The 16,846-nt window shown below is 40.3% G+C and overlaps 5 protein-coding genes across 10 annotated transcripts; 2 read left to right on the top strand and 3 right to left on the bottom strand.

Moving 5' to 3' along the window:
• Nucleotides 1-1,244: 1,244 nt before the first annotated feature.
• LOC132792664 (neuronal synaptobrevin) lies at nt 1,245-8,047 on the bottom strand. Of its 5 annotated transcripts, none has more exons than XM_060802106.1 (8): nt 7,953-8,047; nt 6,828-7,417; nt 6,380-6,442; nt 5,712-5,862; nt 5,482-5,640; nt 5,367-5,418; nt 2,973-3,380; nt 2,231-2,328 (listed from the first exon to the last, which is right to left on the bottom strand). In XM_060802106.1, the coding sequence occupies exons 3-7, from the start codon at nt 6,406-6,408 to the stop codon at nt 3,169-3,171; spliced, it is 603 nt and encodes a 200-aa protein (XP_060658089.1). In that variant the 5' UTR covers nt 6,409-6,442; nt 6,828-7,417; nt 7,953-8,047; the 3' UTR covers nt 2,231-2,328; nt 2,973-3,168. The 5 variants fall into 5 exon arrangements, with proteins under 5 accessions (XP_060658090.1, XP_060658089.1, XP_060658088.1 ...); XM_060802105.1 differs by having other exon boundaries at nt 7,921-7,997; XM_060802109.1 differs by lacking the exon at nt 2,973-3,380 and adding an exon at nt 3,625-3,722 and having other exon boundaries at nt 2,239-2,328; nt 7,921-7,992.
• Nucleotides 8,048-8,914: 867 nt separating this feature from the next.
• Nucleotides 8,915-10,180, bottom strand: LOC132794189 (tRNA N(3)-methylcytidine methyltransferase Mettl2). Of its 2 annotated transcripts, none has more exons than XM_060804476.1 (2): nt 9,847-10,177; nt 8,915-9,790 (listed from the first exon to the last, which is right to left on the bottom strand). In XM_060804476.1, the coding sequence occupies exons 1-2, from the start codon at nt 10,050-10,052 to the stop codon at nt 8,980-8,982; spliced, it is 1,017 nt and encodes a 338-aa protein (XP_060660459.1). In that variant the 5' UTR covers nt 10,053-10,177; the 3' UTR covers nt 8,915-8,979. The 2 variants fall into 2 exon arrangements, with proteins under 2 accessions (XP_060660459.1, XP_060660460.1); XM_060804477.1 differs by having other exon boundaries at nt 8,934-9,790; nt 9,971-10,180.
• Nucleotides 10,181-10,284: 104 nt separating this feature from the next.
• On the top strand, nt 10,285-11,591 carry LOC132794192 (protein big brother). The gene has a single exon (XM_060804479.1). The coding sequence runs from the start codon at nt 10,483-10,485 to the stop codon at nt 11,125-11,127; it is 645 nt and encodes a 214-aa protein (XP_060660462.1). The 5' UTR covers nt 10,285-10,482; the 3' UTR covers nt 11,128-11,591.
• Nucleotides 11,592-11,892: 301 nt separating this feature from the next.
• Nucleotides 11,893-16,209, bottom strand: LOC132794187 (coatomer subunit alpha). The gene is made up of 3 exons (XM_060804474.1): nt 15,981-16,209; nt 14,834-15,871; nt 11,893-14,768 (listed from the first exon to the last, which is right to left on the bottom strand). Exons 2-3 carry the CDS (start codon nt 15,777-15,779, stop codon nt 12,001-12,003), a joined length of 3,714 nt encoding a protein of 1,237 aa, XP_060660457.1. The 5' UTR covers nt 15,780-15,871; nt 15,981-16,209; the 3' UTR covers nt 11,893-12,000.
• A 92-nt stretch (nt 16,210-16,301) lies between these two features.
• On the top strand, nt 16,302-16,842 carry LOC132794193 (transmembrane protein 60). Its single transcript, XM_060804480.1, has one exon. It carries the CDS (start codon nt 16,447-16,449, stop codon nt 16,840-16,842), a length of 396 nt encoding a protein of 131 aa, XP_060660463.1. The 5' UTR covers nt 16,302-16,446.
• Nucleotides 16,843-16,846: the final 4 nt, after the last annotated feature.

Below are 16,846 nucleotides of genomic sequence, written 5' to 3'. Positions count from 1 at the left end.
AATAAATTAATTAGTATTATTATTGTTTATATAAGGTTCATATATATATTTATACGTATATATGTATAATTATATATCGACTTCAATTTTGCATTTTGGTATTATCATCATCATCATCTCTTCTTTGTATTAGTTTCCTTTCTACTGAGTGCTTCTTCATCAATTTCAACATTTTTGGTTTGCATTTTTCTTTTTGTGACGTCAACTAGTTAAATTTGTTTAAACATATACACATACAATTGTTGTTATTTGTTTTTTTTCATTTTTTTAGAGGGTTTCTCTGGCTAGTTACATACATTAAGTAAGGTTTTTATTTATGGGGGGTTTTTTGGTTAAAAACAAAATAATGTTTGGAAACGCTTTTCTATTTACTGCACAAAACACGATTGAATATTTATTGATTCGGTTTTTTTTTGTTTTTTTTTTTTGATTGTGTATTTATTAGATAAATTTAGTCATAGTTCTTGAATGTTTATATGCATGTGAAGTGTGAATGTGTGAGTGTCTGCATCTGTATGTGTTATTGACAATTGAACAAAATACTAGTATAATTATGTATATTAAGCAATTGGCGACATATTGTACACGCTACGAATATTGCTAAAATACCTGCACATTGGTTTTCTTTTATTTTTCATTTTCATATTTATTAATGTTTTCCGAATTAATTTCATTGTTCAAAGCACTTTGGGCAGGCGCTTGTTTAATTGTTAATACGTTGATTGTTTAAAGTAGTTGTTGTTGTTGTTGTTTTAGTAGTAGTTGAATGTGTTAATGTTTGTTGTTGTTGAACAATTCAAGTACTACAATTACTAGTATTAAGAGAACTGTGTCGAATTTTGCCATACAATTTCGAATTTCTTCATCGATCTTTACGAATGTTTATATAGTGAAGTATGAAGTGTAATCCCTATATAATCGTAACGTATATATATATATATATAGTATATATTTATATATGCACTAAGTAATTCCCATTTTGTTTTCAAAATCAATAGCCAAATACATATTCTGTTTAATTAATTATTATTATTATTATTATTCATAACATTGAAATATACATAGAATTCCTTTGCTGTTTTGTTTCTTTTGTTCAAATTAAATACGATATAATCAACAAATTGTGTGAGAAGCGCTTAATTTAATCGTTGAACTGCTTGGTATTTATTTCATTTACTCTTGTGACTTTTCCTTCAACTGAAAATCGCAACTAAACAACTTATTATCTTGTATATTTTTGCTAAATCTCTCTTTATTTTTGTTTTTTTTTTTTTTTTGTTTTGGTTGTTGTTCAATCTTCTTTTCATTTGACTACATTGCCTTCATTTTGTATTTAAATATGTTCTTTTTTTTTGCACAGTAATACATTTATTTCTAGATAAGTTTATCCTTCTCCTCTGTTTATCTTTTACGTTTTTGTGGATTATACATGTCAAATATTTTTTTAGTTTTTGGTAACGTTTTTGTTTCGTTTTAGTTAGGAACAAAAGCTTAGATTTTGTCTAATGTTTGTTCGAAAGTGTGTTCCGAAAGTTTTTTTTATTTGGGTTTGGTTTTTTTTTTAGCTAAGGAAACTGAGTTCAAAGAGCTGCGAATGCGAAAATGCTGGGAAGCAACCTGAACATTGGCCTGGGGCTGGCGCTCCTTGTTGCCAGCACAGAGGGTAAGTTAGTATTAAGTACAATATATGTATGTATATTATATATAGTTTATGCATAATGCATACTATATACATATAGTTTATATATAGATATATATTTATTTATATATAAGTATATGCATGAAATAATGTAACCATAAACAAATTAGCAACAACTTTAATTTGTCCGGAGCGTCTTTTAGATTTTTATTATATTTATTTATTAATATTATGAGTCATAATTTTTACTTAAAATGTTTTGTCGCAATCTCTTCTTCTTTTGCAATCTTCGTACAAGTTTACGTAGAAATTATTATGTGTGTTTTTCTTTTTCTTCTTTTTTCTTTTGTTTTCTGCAATTCTCGAGATTTTCTAGTGTAACTGAGTTTTGTTTTTTTTTCTTTTGTGTTTGCTTTTAGATTTCATTTGACTTTTTTGTTGGTAATCAAGAAACATTCTGCTGTTTTGGCTTTAGTATACGTAATTAATTACTTATACGCCACCGTGCCCCGGCTCAGCCGCTGCCCCACCCCCTGCTGCGGCGCCACCATCTGCTCCATGATCAACCAGTGCCGACTGTTCTCCAGGGGCGGGTGCACCGGCTCCTGGTGCTGGTGGCCTGTATGGTGGATATTGTTGATAATATGGCGGCGGCTGCTGTTGATCGCCCCCAATGAGGCCAAGTTTATCTACGATGTCGAGAGAGAGAGAGACAGAGAGAGAGTGGGAGAGAGAGAGAGAAAGATATTGTTAGTTTACGGCATAGTAGAAGGCATTTCAGTCTTTAAATTGACATAGATACAATTATACGAATATACGCCAAATATGTATGTATATTACACTTTAATGGACGTCTAGGTCTCAATTAAGGCTTGGATTATGGTATACGGAAGCAATATATGAATGAGCGGAATTAGTTATTAAATTATCATTTGAAAGCTTTTTTGAATGTGGACATTATTAGCATGTTTGTCCCCAAACCCAGCTAACAGTTAATTTGTTGTTGTTGTTGTTTTTTTATAGTTTGTAATTTGCATTCTTCGTCCCATTAAGCTGTTGGTGCATTTGTGAACTAAAGGGAAATAGTCCATATAAGTTGCATATATGAAAGAGGACCAACAACATCAATAATAATCATAATCATAATTAAAAACAAAGCACACGTGGACACATATACGGTAAATATTGAAAAAGAAAAATGGTTTTTGCGTACAATAACGATAAACTCACACACATGCAGCGAAAATGATAAAGAGCCGATTAGAAATCGATAAGCGCACGATAATCGATAAGCCCAGGTAAATTTTGTTTTGATTTTTGCTGTTTTGCTTACAGTGTTCGATAATAATCGTATTTTTCGATTTTTGTATTTTTTTGGTTTTTTTGGAAACTAAAGTGTAAAATGTTTATGTTGTTGGTTCTATTTTGGTTATTGTTCTTGTTGTTGTTGATGTAGTTATTGTGCTGTTGGTTTGGGTTGTTATTGTTGTTGATGTAGCAGTTATTGTTGTTGTTGGTTTTGAGCGTTTTTATTGTCCTGTCACCACGTCATCTCTGGGAGTCGGTGGGTAATCGGTCAATTTTTCGGCCAATGGAGTTTTCTCGAGTGTCGTTGGTGGTTCGGATTTAACTAGTGTGTGGTGTGGTGGTGCAGATGCTGATGTTGGTGCTGGTACTGATAGAGATGAAGATGTTTGAGGCTGCTGTAAAGCAGTTGTTGGTGCATCCTCCGACATCATGTCTACGAGAAATGTTGCGAATTTGCAGAATTTTTTTTGGTAACAAGCCATTAAAGTGTGATTTAATAAATTTAGAAATGTACTAACATACATATTAATTATATGTTATTACTACTTAACTAAGATAACTTATTGAAATCATTAAAATGATAAGTGATTTGTGCGCCTAGCAATATTATTTTATGCTTGATGTGACTGATCAAGTATTCAAAAATATTTGCATATTTTTATTCGTTTTCTGTTTACCTCAAATAATAAAAGTTAAAGAATTTCATTTGATAATTTCTTATGGTTAATTATGTTTAAAGCTAAAGCTTGCACAAATTCTTATTCTTCGTCTTTCTCTGTAATTGTTGGAAAATATTTTGTGAGTGTATAGTAAATGGGGGCGTGGTCGTGGGCGGTACGAACAGGTCTTGGGATGTGGTGGTTACTGGTGGCTTGTGGTGGACACTGATGGATTGTGGTGTTGGTTTTTTATTTTTTCTGTGGTGTTTTGAAAACAACATAAAGAAATAACATTGAACAAAATATAGGATTTAAAAATTATACATTTGTATACAATAAACAATTCTGCAGTACTTTATGCATTTGCCGAGTTGAATTGAGGTTATGTTCAATCTACAGATACTACCAATATTTATCCGGGGGAAGACAATGGATATTTGTTATTGTTTGTTTGTATGTTTTGTAGTCTAGTACGCCAATATAAAAACGAAAACAAGACATTAAACAAACAACCAAAATTACGGACTAACTATTGTAATAACAATGATCTAAGGGGAATCCACTACAAGTTACGGGTGGAAATTAAATTAACGTTGCCAAAATTGATCGACCGTACTCGATTGTCAAGTTTTTGAGCGGACATTGGATATTTGGAGGTTGCTATCAACCCAAAACATATATAGAGCGAGAACAACACACATAAATAAAGATAAGATCATTTATTACAGGGTATTTATACCCGCTGCCCACAGTATAGAAGAATATTAAAGTCAAAAATTCGATTTTAGACCGAATTAGAGTTAGAGGTATCAAAGTTGGCAATACTTCTAGCAATTAAAGATTTCAGAAATATAAATTCGAAGAAATAATGATTCCATAATAGTTTGATTACGATCGGATAAAAGTTTTAGGAGTCATAAACGTGAGAAAATCTTTTACAGGTGATTTTTTTGCTTAAAATAGGAAGCGGGTATCTTACAGTCGAGCACAATCGACCTTTTACTTGTTGAAATAACAAAACAAAAACAACACACTGCCTTAAATCAAATTACCGAACCTGGTGCGTTTATGGTATCGTATGGAACCAGATGATGTTGAAGCTTTTTTTAATATACTTAGATATACGCTTTTTTTGTGGTTGGTTGGATCGCATGATATGCTAAGTACATTGGATGCAATTGCTCGATCGATCGTTCGTTATTTTGTAAATTTTTGTTTTTGTTTTTTTCGTTTTGTTAGTTTGCATTATTTCAATTGACAACAATTTTGGATAATTTTGGTAAGGCGTCTATTTCAAATTCAGTACTTAAGCGAACGATTGACAGTTGGACTGTGAGTTTTTTGGTCTCTACTCGTAGCGGTTGTTAAATGAGTTTTTGAATTTGACTTGATGTTGTTGGGTTGGTTTTTAGCATTGCATTGTAACTAAGTTACTAGTTTCTTATATATATGTTATTAAGTTGTTTAGCAATCTACATAAAGTTACCTAGAGAAAAAAATTGTGACGGAATAAAGAAAAAACAAACAAACGAATTTAGTTCTGTGTATTCCAAAACATAAACCAAAATCAAATTTCTAACAAATTTGTTGAAAAATCATAATTTTAAGGGAATTTTCATTTGGATAGAGTGATGGATGTATTAGTGTGTGTATCTTTTTTTTCTTGTAGGTGTGAGTGTGTTTCTGCTTATGTGTTTTTGTGAGTGTTGATGTATGTAAAAGAGTGTGTGATCTTAAGGATTTCCGCACGACAAACTTACTTGCTATAATGCCCACAATAACCAGTCCAATCACGCCCATGATGATCATCATCTGAAATCGAAGTTGATATTAAGCTAATGTTAATTAACATGATTGGTTAAACACAGATCTGACCTTCAAATTCTGCAACCAGAATTTTCGCTTCAGTTTGCCCGCCTGTTGCTCGAATTGCGACGCGCCTTGTTGTAAAGCATCGGCACGATCGTCCAGCTCCGAGAGCTTGGCATCTCGCTCCAGCACCTTTTCGACATTCGTGCGCATAATATCAACAACCTGCCATCAATGATGTGGTGGGTAATCAGTTGGTTAATCAGTTGTGTAATCTATATGCGACTCGTGCTTACCTCATCGACTTGGGCCTGCGTTTGCTGCAAGCGCTTTTGTGCCGCAATTTGCTGCGGGTTGCGTGGTCCGCCCACAATCTCACCATCGCCTCCCTCACCGGCTGGTGGGCCGTCGGTTGGTGGTGCATCGCCAGCTGCTGCAGCGTCCGCCCTGTGGAGAAGTGTGCGTAGCATTGCTCATTAGTCATCAATAAATTGGCAAATGCTTCGACGTTTTGCTAATCAACTCCCCATGGAGATCTCAAATTAAGTACTTGGGACTTGGGTTCAATTACATACACATGATGATGTACAACAACATACAAATGTATACATACGTTTTTAGCTGGCGAGTAGTCCCAAACTATCTACTTCGTAGACAGATATAAAGTGAATGGTATTACTACAGAAGGTAACTCAATGACTATAGATTAGGTGTCTAGTACCGCACTAGTTCCGTTGTAAGCGAAAACAATCCAAAACATGACTCGTTGTTTGACGTTGAACTAGCACTCTACTCAAATGTACCAGCGAATTCGCTAGTGACGCACTTCTACTTCGTACTGAAGGGATCTATGTATAAGTGTGTGGGTGTGTGTAAGTGAGTATGTGTTTGTGGTATGCAGAGTGCTCAAATTCTCTAGCCGGGCTACGCAATTGGGCGTCTGTTTTAACTTGGCGACACTTACTGTTCCTTGTTCTTGTCTTTTTTGCCCATTTTGTTAAAAGCTTTTTGGGTTTTGTGTGTGCGGCTTAGAAAGTAATAGTAGTAGTTGTATTAAAACCATAATTAAATAACTTAATTCGCTGCAAAATAAAAATACGCAAATTCATTTCAAATGGCGCTGAGTCATGGCCCTCGATAGAAAAGTGTGTTTTAAGTTTATCGATTTTGCGGTGCGGGAAAATACCATGTGATGCGAATCGGACATGGACACGGACACGGACACGGACAAGCATCAACATTGAAATGTTGAACTTTGCAGGAAACTATTTGTATATTGTCATCATTATATTTGATGTATATTTTTTTATTCTTTCTGGGTACACAAATAATTTCCTATTGTTTGGTTGGTCAGATGCTAAAGGGGGGACAAAAGGAAAAGAAAGAGAAATCGATAATTTTCCATCACTTACATTGCTTTCTGTTTGTTGTTGTGTTTGTTATTGTTGTTGTATTAACAAATTGCAAACGTCGTCTGCGTCTCGGACTCTCAATTTACGATGACGGTGACTATATATGTATATTCCTGTCCCGTGTCCAAATAACGTGTCCGTGTTCCGTGAATGCTTTTATTGCACTTGCCTCTATCACGCTTTTTGAGCGCTGTTTTGGTTTAAGGGGCTGCTTGCGGCGAACGAAAAAAGGGGGAAGGGCTAGGTGCAGAGCAACTTTGGCCTTTCGTTGTTTGGGTTATCGTGATGCCTGCGCTCGTTCGTTCGCTCTCTCACTGTCTTGCCGTTGCGCTCTCTCGTACGTTCTCTCTTTCTCTTTCTTTCTTGGGAGCTTTTTCGACTATTCGTCAATGAACCTCAACGCACACTCACACACACAGACAGACGACACGCAAAACGGTCTTCTCACGGCTCGACGACTTGGCTGCGGTTAACAACAGTTGCGAGGGTATGTGTATGTTTGTGTGTGTATGTGTATGTGCGGGTTCCACTTGCCACGACAGCCTTTGCCTACGAAGGAATTCCACACTGGCTCTGTGCTGAAACTGAAACTGTTGATGTATAGAGACAGAGAACAAAAATAGTTGTAACTATTTATAGTATAACTGCTATTATGTTTTATTCTATCGACTGCTTAAGTTTACATTATTTTCTTTAACGGAAACCACGGAGTACATAACTAACACCCACACACCACCTCCACCATCACCATCTAAGTTAAATCTTAGCTCAATTGTTACTTAAATGTTCAAGTATTTGCTGCATTTTTTGTTGCATTCTTTAAGGCGCACTTTAGACTCCTTTTAATATGTAGACAAAACAGTTTTATTTGCATTGTTAACCTTTTTTGTCAAGTTGCAAATTTTAACTATATCAATAGGAAAAATCAATGAAATTTTTACACAACACCAAATTCTTGTTTTTTAATCAACATGCAGCGTTTTTGTTTAATTGTTTTAAAGTTATTTTCCGTCTATCGTTTGTAGGTTTTAAATTTAAAAACACATTTATAGGCATGTGAATTAATAGATTTAAATAATAAAAAATGAGTTACATTTACGCAGCACCAGGAAAATTTTCACTTACGACGTTTTTAGCCAACTGCGAAAACTTGCAGCTTTCCTAACTGTTATGTGTATTTGGGGAAAAAGCTCTTCGCAGGAGGACGAGAACTAAAAAGCTTACAACGCGTTTGTAACGAGTAGCTTTTAAACATTTTAGCGAGTATTCATGTGCAGCATGTATGGTAGTGGATGCTTATGTACATCACACCGTGGTGCCAATGAACACTTTTTATTTATTATTAGACGCTGGTATTAGAGGGTCAAGAGGGTCATCTAGAAATTATAAATATTCCTCTTTATTATTAACATTATGTACAGCAATCTACAGATTCCTCTTATTGTGCCCGAAAGATTATAATCATTTGAACAAGAATTACATACACATTTATTCTAAGGAATGTTTGTAATACTTTCTATTTTTTCTATTTATAAATTATATTTCATATTAAATGTTCACTTGTTAAAGGGTTTATTACGAACACAGAATTATAATAAGACTTTCAAATTCAGCACTTAATATCCACAAACACTTAGTACAAATACCTCTGATTTGATAGCACAGCACATTATAAATATTTTTCTTATGTTTCAAAATTTAAACAGAACCGCTTATTTTAGGTCTTGACGCCAAGTAAAATGCAATTTTAATGAGCTGCTTGTTCAGTTGTTTACCTACAAAAGTTGACATTCAAAAACATATTGTACAAATAAACTGATTATAATTAATCAATAAATCAGTTATCAGTTAATCTTATTTCTCAATTCGTGACAAATCCGAAATCCCATTATTAGCATGTGCTTCTTCAATTGAAACTGCTTGTTTGAACAGCTGATTTCGCAAGTGTGGCGCCATCTATTTTTCCTTTTCTATTTCTTTTGTGATACAAAACGATCAAAATCACAATATTATTTTTATTACTACAAAATATAAAGTTTGGCTTCTTTAACGGGCTAGTGATAACACGCTATTAAATTATATTTTCCAGTTTGAGTACAAAAAAAAGCTTAATGATTTTTTCTTTTTGTATATTTATGTTAAAAAGATAATTTTACAGTGGTTTTCGAAATTTTGTCTGTATCCACACTCGATACATTTTAAGACCACGTCCACGATTGACCTGCAACCGTCTGTCCACTATAAGCTGCTCCTCCTTTAGTCCAGTCTTGCTGAACATGTCACGAATTTCCTGATCTGTGAAGAAGTATACCATGGTGCCATCGCCACGTACATAGAAATTGTCCTCCAGGCACTTGCCACTCTTGAATCGCAACTGCGCCAGGTCGTAACGTCCATAGTCTCGAAACAGCAAAAGCCCACCTGGCTTAAGATAGCGATAACAATTCTCCAGCACCCGCTGCATTTTAGATGGCTCGATGGCGGACAAAACAAATATCATCACAATGATGTCCTGTGAGTTCTCCTCAAAGGGAACCTGCCACTGATCCTCTGTCGCATCCATAACAAAGACTTCACAGCGCTTGGCATCAAACTGTCGCTGACTGCGCAAGATTTCGATAGCTCTCTCTGAGAAATCACATCCATATACCCGCAGCTGCGTTTCGGAGCTGAGCTCTAGTATGGGAAAAATAGTATTTCCGACGCCACAGCCCAATTCAAATATGCTTCTCGGTTGTGTTTTGTCGTTAGCCTCATTTGGCGCCAGCTCCGGAAATTCTGTCAAGAGCCAGTGGCGATCTTTGAAGAAGCCATTGTCGTGTATGCCATAAAATGAATTCCAAAACTTGGGTGCATCCGATTGAAAGCGTTCCCGCTGATCGTCACTCATCTTCACCGTCGAGTTCTTCTCAACAGCCGCTTGAGCGGCCTCCTCCTGCTCCGTGTCCCATTGCACGTGGTCCCTGTGTGAAGCAAATTTTAGGCATTGCCCATCAATTGTCTATTATATCTTTTATACCATGCATTAAACTGAAACACCTCGCTCGCATCAGTAAGTATCCGATCACCAGCGCCGCTTGGTTTCTTGCGCAGACGAGTGTGTTCCCAAGTTTTGCTGGCAAATCTTCGTTCGAGATATTTACCAAGCGTTATGTTTGAACACGTCGGCATCATCCGTAAGCAAACGTGTGCCGAACTGAGGGCGCTTCTCATTGTCGCCAGCATGCTCTACAGGCTGACTCGTTTCGCTCATAGCACGTACTCTAATAAGAATAATTCTAAATGCAATTAACAAATTGTAAACAAACAGCAACCGCGTTGCGTGTGAACTCAATGTGACAGCATGCTTGCTTTTAAAATATACCGAAAATGCACATGCTGGTCACACATTGTTGTACAGAGTAGCCAGACAATTGGCTTGCAAAGCAAACATCGGTCAATCGACCGACCTCCACACCTTATCGGTTAGTATAACAAAACCGCAAGTATTTTTTGTTGTACGCTGAGTTGTTTGTTGCTGGTTTCCTGCACAGCAAATTGAAATTACAAAAATAAGAAGCAAAAGCGCCAAAAACAAGTGAAACTGCGATAACTGCGCGAAAAAGAGAGTCTAGTGTATAGTGCAAATTACAAATAATAAAACGCGCTTACAAAGATGATGAACGAGGCTGCAGCACTGGCAAACATGATACCCTACGACACAATTGGACTCTACGAGCAGCCCAAGCCGCGTTTTATCTTCAAAATGCCACGCGTTGTGCCCGACCAGAAGTCCAAGTTCGAGAGCGACGAGCTCTTTCGTCGCTTGAGCCGCGAGAGCGAGATACGCTACACAGGCTATCGGGAGCGCAGCATCGAGGAGCGTCAGGTGCGCTTCATGAACGGCTGTCGTGAGGGACACACGGAAACCAGTTTTGTGGCATCTGGAACGAACCTGCAGCTGGTGTTCAATGCCAATCAGAATCCCTATCTGCACGACAAAGAATGCGACTTTGACAAGGAGCACGGCAAGGTGCACATAAAATCCTATTTCATCATGAACGGAGTCTGTGTGCGATTCCGTGGCTGGCTCGATCTGGAGCGTTTGGATGGCGTTGGTTGTCTGGAGTACGACGAACGTCGGGCCATGCACGAGGATGCCATACTGCGTGATCAGATCGATCGCTACAACCAGCGACTGCGCGAATTCGAGGACACCAAGCGCGCCTATCGTGACAATCGCCAGGACGAGATGGAGGCTGTGCGACGGGGCGTCGCATCCGGCGGCATTGGTGTGGGCGCCAGTATGTGGCGACGTTAGTTAGACTTTTGGACGGCATCGTCGACAGCCTCAGCAGCATCGGCGTCGCCGTCGTTACAGCTACAACAACAGCAACAGCATCAACACCAGCAACAGCAGCATGAGACTCAATTCGCAACAAATACTCAATACTTTATGGAAAACTAAAGTTGCTCCTTCTACCAGAACCCAAAGCACACAGATTTTGAATGGGATTACGATTAGATATAAATGTATGATTCGAATATGCTCTTAGATTTAGTAATTAGCGTCTAGTAAGATTAATGCAAATACTACTTAACTTTTATGGTATTAAACATAACAATTTAATGTGAATGTTAGTGACGTACATATTTATATTTAAATTACACAATAAACTTACGCATATAAAAATTTCCGATATCTCGAACCATGACTAACGCATTATTGCATCACTAATCTTAATAATAATCATATGAATACACTAAGTAAGCTAAAAATCAAAATGAAGCGAGTTTTTATTTTTAACTGTAACGAAAAAATTGAGATTATAGCTCTTTAGGCTTTCGAGAGAATTCCCCAGCACAGTAAGAAAGGCTGTCGCCAAGTTTTGACAGCAGCAGACCGTGGATTATATTTTTGTAATCTTGAAATTAAACGAAATATTTAAAGTGAGTAAAAAATTGGTTATATCAAATTTAGGATTAAATCAAGCACCTTCATTTTTCAAATTTTGATGCTCTCATGCTTATGTCTTCTAAATCCTTTTGGATAAATAAGAAAAGCTTCTTCACATTTGAATAATGATTGCAATGTATTTGTCGTATATTGTATTTGTAGATATTTAATATGAATATATTTTAAAGACATTAAAACTAAGGCAATTAATAATTAATGCGCAACGTTTCGTTCCGTTTAACGGAACTGCAGCGTGGAAATGCGCAATCCAATGCTGTCCTTGCCCACCTGGCTAACCTCGCAGACGCCACAGATGCTGCCCTTATACTGCGGATCATAGGAGGAGCCACAGAAGGGACAATTCACCTCCGGCTTGCCACGATAGATCGGCTTCCAGCTGATAGCGCAGATATTAAACGGATTGAACTCATCGTACTGCAGCTGATGCTCATCAACGGGATTCACCTCGCAGGCCTGCAAAATTTTGCGCACCTGCTGCGCCACCTCTGGCCTGGGAGCCAGCTCCAGCAGACGACGGGCAAATGAGGCGGCTGTTTTATAGTTCTTCAGCTTGAAGAACATATTCAACGCAGTGCGCAACGTGAGAATCTGATGAACCGGCTGCAGTTTGCAGTGTGTAAAGTAGGCGGCCATTTCACAGAGACGCTTCTGCTCCTCCAGCGTTGATTTCGGCATGCCCTTGCGCACAGTTTCCATCTTGAGGCCTACTATGTACTCGGCACAGATCTTGAGCAGCTGCTGAGCCTCGGCCACGTCCAGTTTGGTGTCCACCACCAGCAGCGGAATACTTATGAGTATGGAGTGGAACTTTTCGATGGCCTCGCTGAATTTACCCATGGTGGTCATCTGATAACAGGCCTGCAGACGTGACACCAACTCATTCAGTTTAATGCCCAATGCGGGACGCTGTTGCTTGGGATTCGTTTCGCCAGCATTGCGCAGCGGATAACCCGACAGCGATTGCAGATTCGGATACGCTGTGTAGCTGGTGCGAGTGGCCGCATAGTTCTGCAGGAATAGCGACTTGAAGGGCTTGAAGTTGACGACGCCCAGCTGATCGTTTAGCAGACGGAAGGCACTCTCAAAGGCGCCCGCCTTCACATGATCCACCACCAGCTGCGAGTTGTTGGCCCAATGTTGTGCTGGAGATTGACCCTTGTTGGGTGCCGCATAATAGTTGCTATCGAGTGCCGAGGCCTTAATCTTGGAGGCCAATTCGAGTGGCACCACCAAATCATCATCGCCAACATCCCAGCCACCGCCGCCAGCAGCATCATCCTGAGCTTCATCGTTGCTCAAAGCATCGTGCATTTCCTCATCGCCATCGTCGTCCTCGCCCAATCCCAGATCAGCATCGGCGCCCCAGCCATCGCCGCCGCCATTATGCTCATCCAGCAGCGCGGCATCCGCATTGATGTTGAGCGCTTGGCGTGCTGTGGCACTGGTTCCGGCACGCGTCACCATGGCTCCCTCGAAGAAGCCCTTCGAGACGGACAACAGTGGCCAGTTGGTCTCAAGCTGTTGAATGGGCACCGGCGGCTGCAACAGTTGCGCATTTGGATTAATCTCCGGCAACGAGCTGCCCTCGTCGGTAATGCTGGCACCAATGGTCTCCGCTAGCTCATCCAATCCATTGGTGGCGGCCGTCAGATAGGCCAGCGACAGTTGGCCACAGTTCTTGAGTATGCCGACACGTTCTTTGACATCGCCCAGGAGCAAAGCGCCCTGATATTGTGCGGAGACATCCTTGCGTATTTCGGCGATCTTATTCATCTTCTTGAGCTTCTCCAGATTGCCAGTGATCAGATACAGGAAGCTAAGCTTGTCAAAGTTCTTGGTGCGCTGATAGCACATTTCCACCACCTGATGATTGCCCTGCAGCAAAGCAGCTTGTCCCAAACGATTCCAGCAATCCTTGTCATCCAGCGCCTTGGCCGCCTGCAATGCAATCTCAATGTTGCCGCACTCCAAGGCCAAGCCAAAGCGTGTCTTCTCATCCTTGACGAAATGCAGCGCCACCTCGGGATAACCCTTCTGCTGCAGATAAGCAATGATGCTCTGGCCAACGAGTCGAGCATTGCGCACCATGTGCAACACTTCGTCGTATTTGCGTTGAATCAGCGCCAACTTGAACTTGTACTCCGTGGGATCAATGTGGAGCACACGGGTGCGACACTCGCGATCCAAGCAGAACACTTGATTGCCCTTGACACGTGTCAAATAGATGGGCAAATCCAGGGTGCGAATGATGCCGTGATCGCCATTGGTGATGGCATATTTGATGTGATTGCTGGTCGTATAGATGAACACACCGGACTCATCCCAGGCACCGGATTTGACGCGGCAATTCTCCTGAACGGTGCACAGGAACTGCAGACGACGATCGCAAATGGTCACCGAATGCTTGCAGAGCAAAGCGACCAGCGACATGTCTGGCGACCACACAACATAGCGGCACTTGGCCAACTTAATGCTGCCCACCGACACAAGACGTTGCACCTCATACAGAGTCACATATTCTGGGTCACGAATGAGCAACATGCCAGTGCCTGCATAGAAGATCTCCTCACAGAAGGTGGGTATCTTTTTGGTCACCTCGTTCTTAAAGTTCTTCACCACCAGCTGCTGATTGCGATCAAGCACCGCAAAGCGATTGCGTGCCACCCAAATTGCTGTAATGCCTGAGCTGCGTTTGCTGTCCGATTCATTTTGACGCTCGCTCTCGCTGTCTTTGGGTATCTGGCACAGATCATAGGTGCTATTCTCCAGATTGTTGGTGCGTGTGCAGATGAGCACGGCATTAAGCGCCGGATTGTAGGACATGCTGTACACAGGCGATTTGCCAGGACGCAGTTGCATCACCACAGTATCCTTGGTGGTGGTAAAGTCCAGTTTGCGCAAGAAGCGATCCTTCACGTAGTATAACATGTTGCCATGGACTGCGTAGGCGGGACGCTCACGCTCCAGCTTAAAGACGACCATGCCTAGGCAGAGGAAACAAAAGATTAGCATTGAAAACTATGTGATTTATGCAATCTTCCAATCTTACCGCCATCGTGACCGGCTGCAAAGAGATTGAGGGTGGGATGCGCTGCCATAATCCAGAAACGTTCGTTGTCACGTCGGAATGTGAACAGACACTGACGTTTCGTCATGTCCCAGACGCGTATGCTGCGATCTTCACCATTGGAAATGATCAAGTCCTGTCGTGGATGGAACAGCACACACGACACATTGTTGTAGTGACCACGGCAAGTGTCCACCTCCCAAGCCTTGTACTCGTTCATGCGCCACAGCTTCACCAATCGATCATCGGCACCGGATACAATCAGAGGCAGTGTTGGATGGAAACTGGCCCAATTGACGCCACGATCGTGACCCTCGAGCACATGCTTGACCACAGCATCGGCCTGACCGAAAAGATCTGTGGCACCTGGATGACCCTTCAGATGCTCATCGAGTCCTCCCGGGCCGGGGGCGACATTCTTCTTGCGCAATCCCGAAATGTCCCAGACGCGCACCGTCTGATCCAGTGAGGCGGACACAATTTGATCCTCGGTGGGATGGAACTGGGCGCACATCACATAATGATTGTGGCCGGTCAGCACACAGATGCAGTTGCGCGATTGCCAATTCCAAATGCGGATAGTCTGATCATCGGATGCACTCAAGATCCATGGATACTCGTGATGGAATGCCACTGTGCGCACATAATCTAAATGCGCCAGCAGTGTGAAGATGCAACGGCGTTGCTTGTAATTCCACACCTTGATCTTGTAATCATCACCACCCGAGACAAAGAGCGGCATCTGTTGGTGAAAAGCCACACTACGAACGGGGCCATCGTGTTCATCAAACTTCTCAAGCAGAGTGTGCATGCGATAATCCCACAACTGGATGACACCGCTGTGTAAACTGGTGAGAATCCATGGTCGTTTCGGATGGAACGACAAACCCTTGACACGGGCCGACTTTGACTCGAAATTGGTCAACATTTTGTTGCTGCCGTGGCGGTGTCTCCTCAATTGATATCGGCGTTTGACGTTTGACTTTACGTGTACTTAACTATTGCCTGCCGTGCACTTTCCTGCAACAAATTGAAATAAAAGGATGCGTTAGTACATGTGGTGAGATACTACACCATTTTTGACAGTTAATTTTTAATTTATTTAACAATTTTAAGCAAAAACACACACCAATTGCACAAATTTTTCAAGTGACACGTCAATTATCTTCTTCTTGTGCAGCAGTTTTGCAGAGCTGTCACCCTGCCGTCAGAAATTGCAGCATACAGTATCGATTGCGATATCGATATATATCAATTGATCTCTTCGCCCATATCTAGCATGGAAACAGCTGTTTTTTGTTTTGGTATATAAATTGTGAAAACGACAAAAAGGGCTAAAGTATTATTTGGTTTTTCCCTAAAAATGCTAATATGAGAATTATACAATCGAATTTTATACAAAGAAATTTTGAATATCTATACAATTGAAACTAGGTGTTACGAGTTTTAAGGGGTCTGTATTTGGGTAATTGCGTCGTTAAAACGTATATTTTAAAAATTGTGTTAATGGTCACACTTCGATTAAAGTAACACAAAGATTTGTTTATTTGTGACAATTGTTTTGTTGTGGGTGGAATATGCAAAACGTTTAAATCATGACGCTAGCACATCGGGCGCTCTTCACTTGGTTTATCGTCTTGGTGTTCTTAATACTGCTTTGCTTGCGCCTAGATCCACGCACCACATGGAATTGGTTCGTCACTTTTACGCCGCTTTGGTTCTTCGACTGCATCCTCATCATCTATGTGCTGATAAAGTTTATACGCAAATGGCGCAATCTCAATAGGCTCACCGATTTGCTGTTCCTCTACAAATGGAACATCGGCGGTGTGCTGCTAACAATAACATCTCAAGTGATGATCTGCATGACTCTTGAGTATCCACAACAGATTCCAATCTATGTGACAATGGCTCCATTGATGCTTCTACTCTGCACAGCCATTGTCTATGTCGCCGGGCAGTTGAGACAGCGTGAAAATTGGCTCAAATGAGCAA

Source organism: Drosophila nasuta, chromosome 3 (genome assembly GCF_023558535.2).
Source record: "Drosophila nasuta strain 15112-1781.00 chromosome 3, ASM2355853v1, whole genome shotgun sequence".
NCBI classification, from domain to species: domain Eukaryota; kingdom Metazoa; phylum Arthropoda; class Insecta; order Diptera; family Drosophilidae; genus Drosophila; species Drosophila nasuta.
Note: the sequence above shows the minus strand (reverse complement) of the source record. Positions and strands in the feature narration are given on the sequence as shown.

Excerpts from the sequence above, each read along its gene's own strand:
- LOC132794192 (XM_060804479.1), top strand. The coding sequence starts at position 10,483 with ATGATGAACGAGGCTGCAGCACTGGCAAACATGATACCCTACGACACA.
- LOC132794193 (XM_060804480.1), top strand. The coding sequence starts at position 16,447 with ATGACGCTAGCACATCGGGCGCTCTTCACTTGGTTTATCGTCTTGGTG.
- LOC132792664 (XM_060802106.1), bottom strand. The coding sequence starts at position 6,408 with ATGGGCAAAAAAGACAAGAACAAGGAACA. Across the intron at positions 5,419-5,481 it reads TCTGGTTGCAGAATTTGAAG|ATGATGATCATCATGGGCGT; the intron begins GTCAGATCTGTG and ends CTTCGATTTCAG. Across the intron at positions 3,381-5,366 it reads TATTGTGGGCATTATAGCAA|ACATGATGTCGGAGGATGCA; the intron begins GTAAGTTTGTCG and ends CATTTCTCGTAG.
- LOC132794189 (XM_060804476.1), bottom strand. The coding sequence starts at position 10,052 with ATGCTGGCGACAATGAGAAGCGCCCTCAGTTCGGCACACGTTTGCTTA. Across the intron at positions 9,791-9,846 it reads GTGTTTCAGTTTAATGCATG|GGACCACGTGCAATGGGACA; the intron begins GTATAAAAGATA and ends TGCTTCACACAG.
- LOC132794187 (XM_060804474.1), bottom strand. The coding sequence starts at position 15,779 with ATGTTGACCAATTTCGAGTCAAAGTCGGCCCGTGTCAAGGGTTTGTCG. Across the intron at positions 14,769-14,833 it reads TGCAGCCGGTCACGATGGCG|GCATGGTCGTCTTTAAGCTG; the intron begins GTAAGATTGGAA and ends TCCTCTGCCTAG.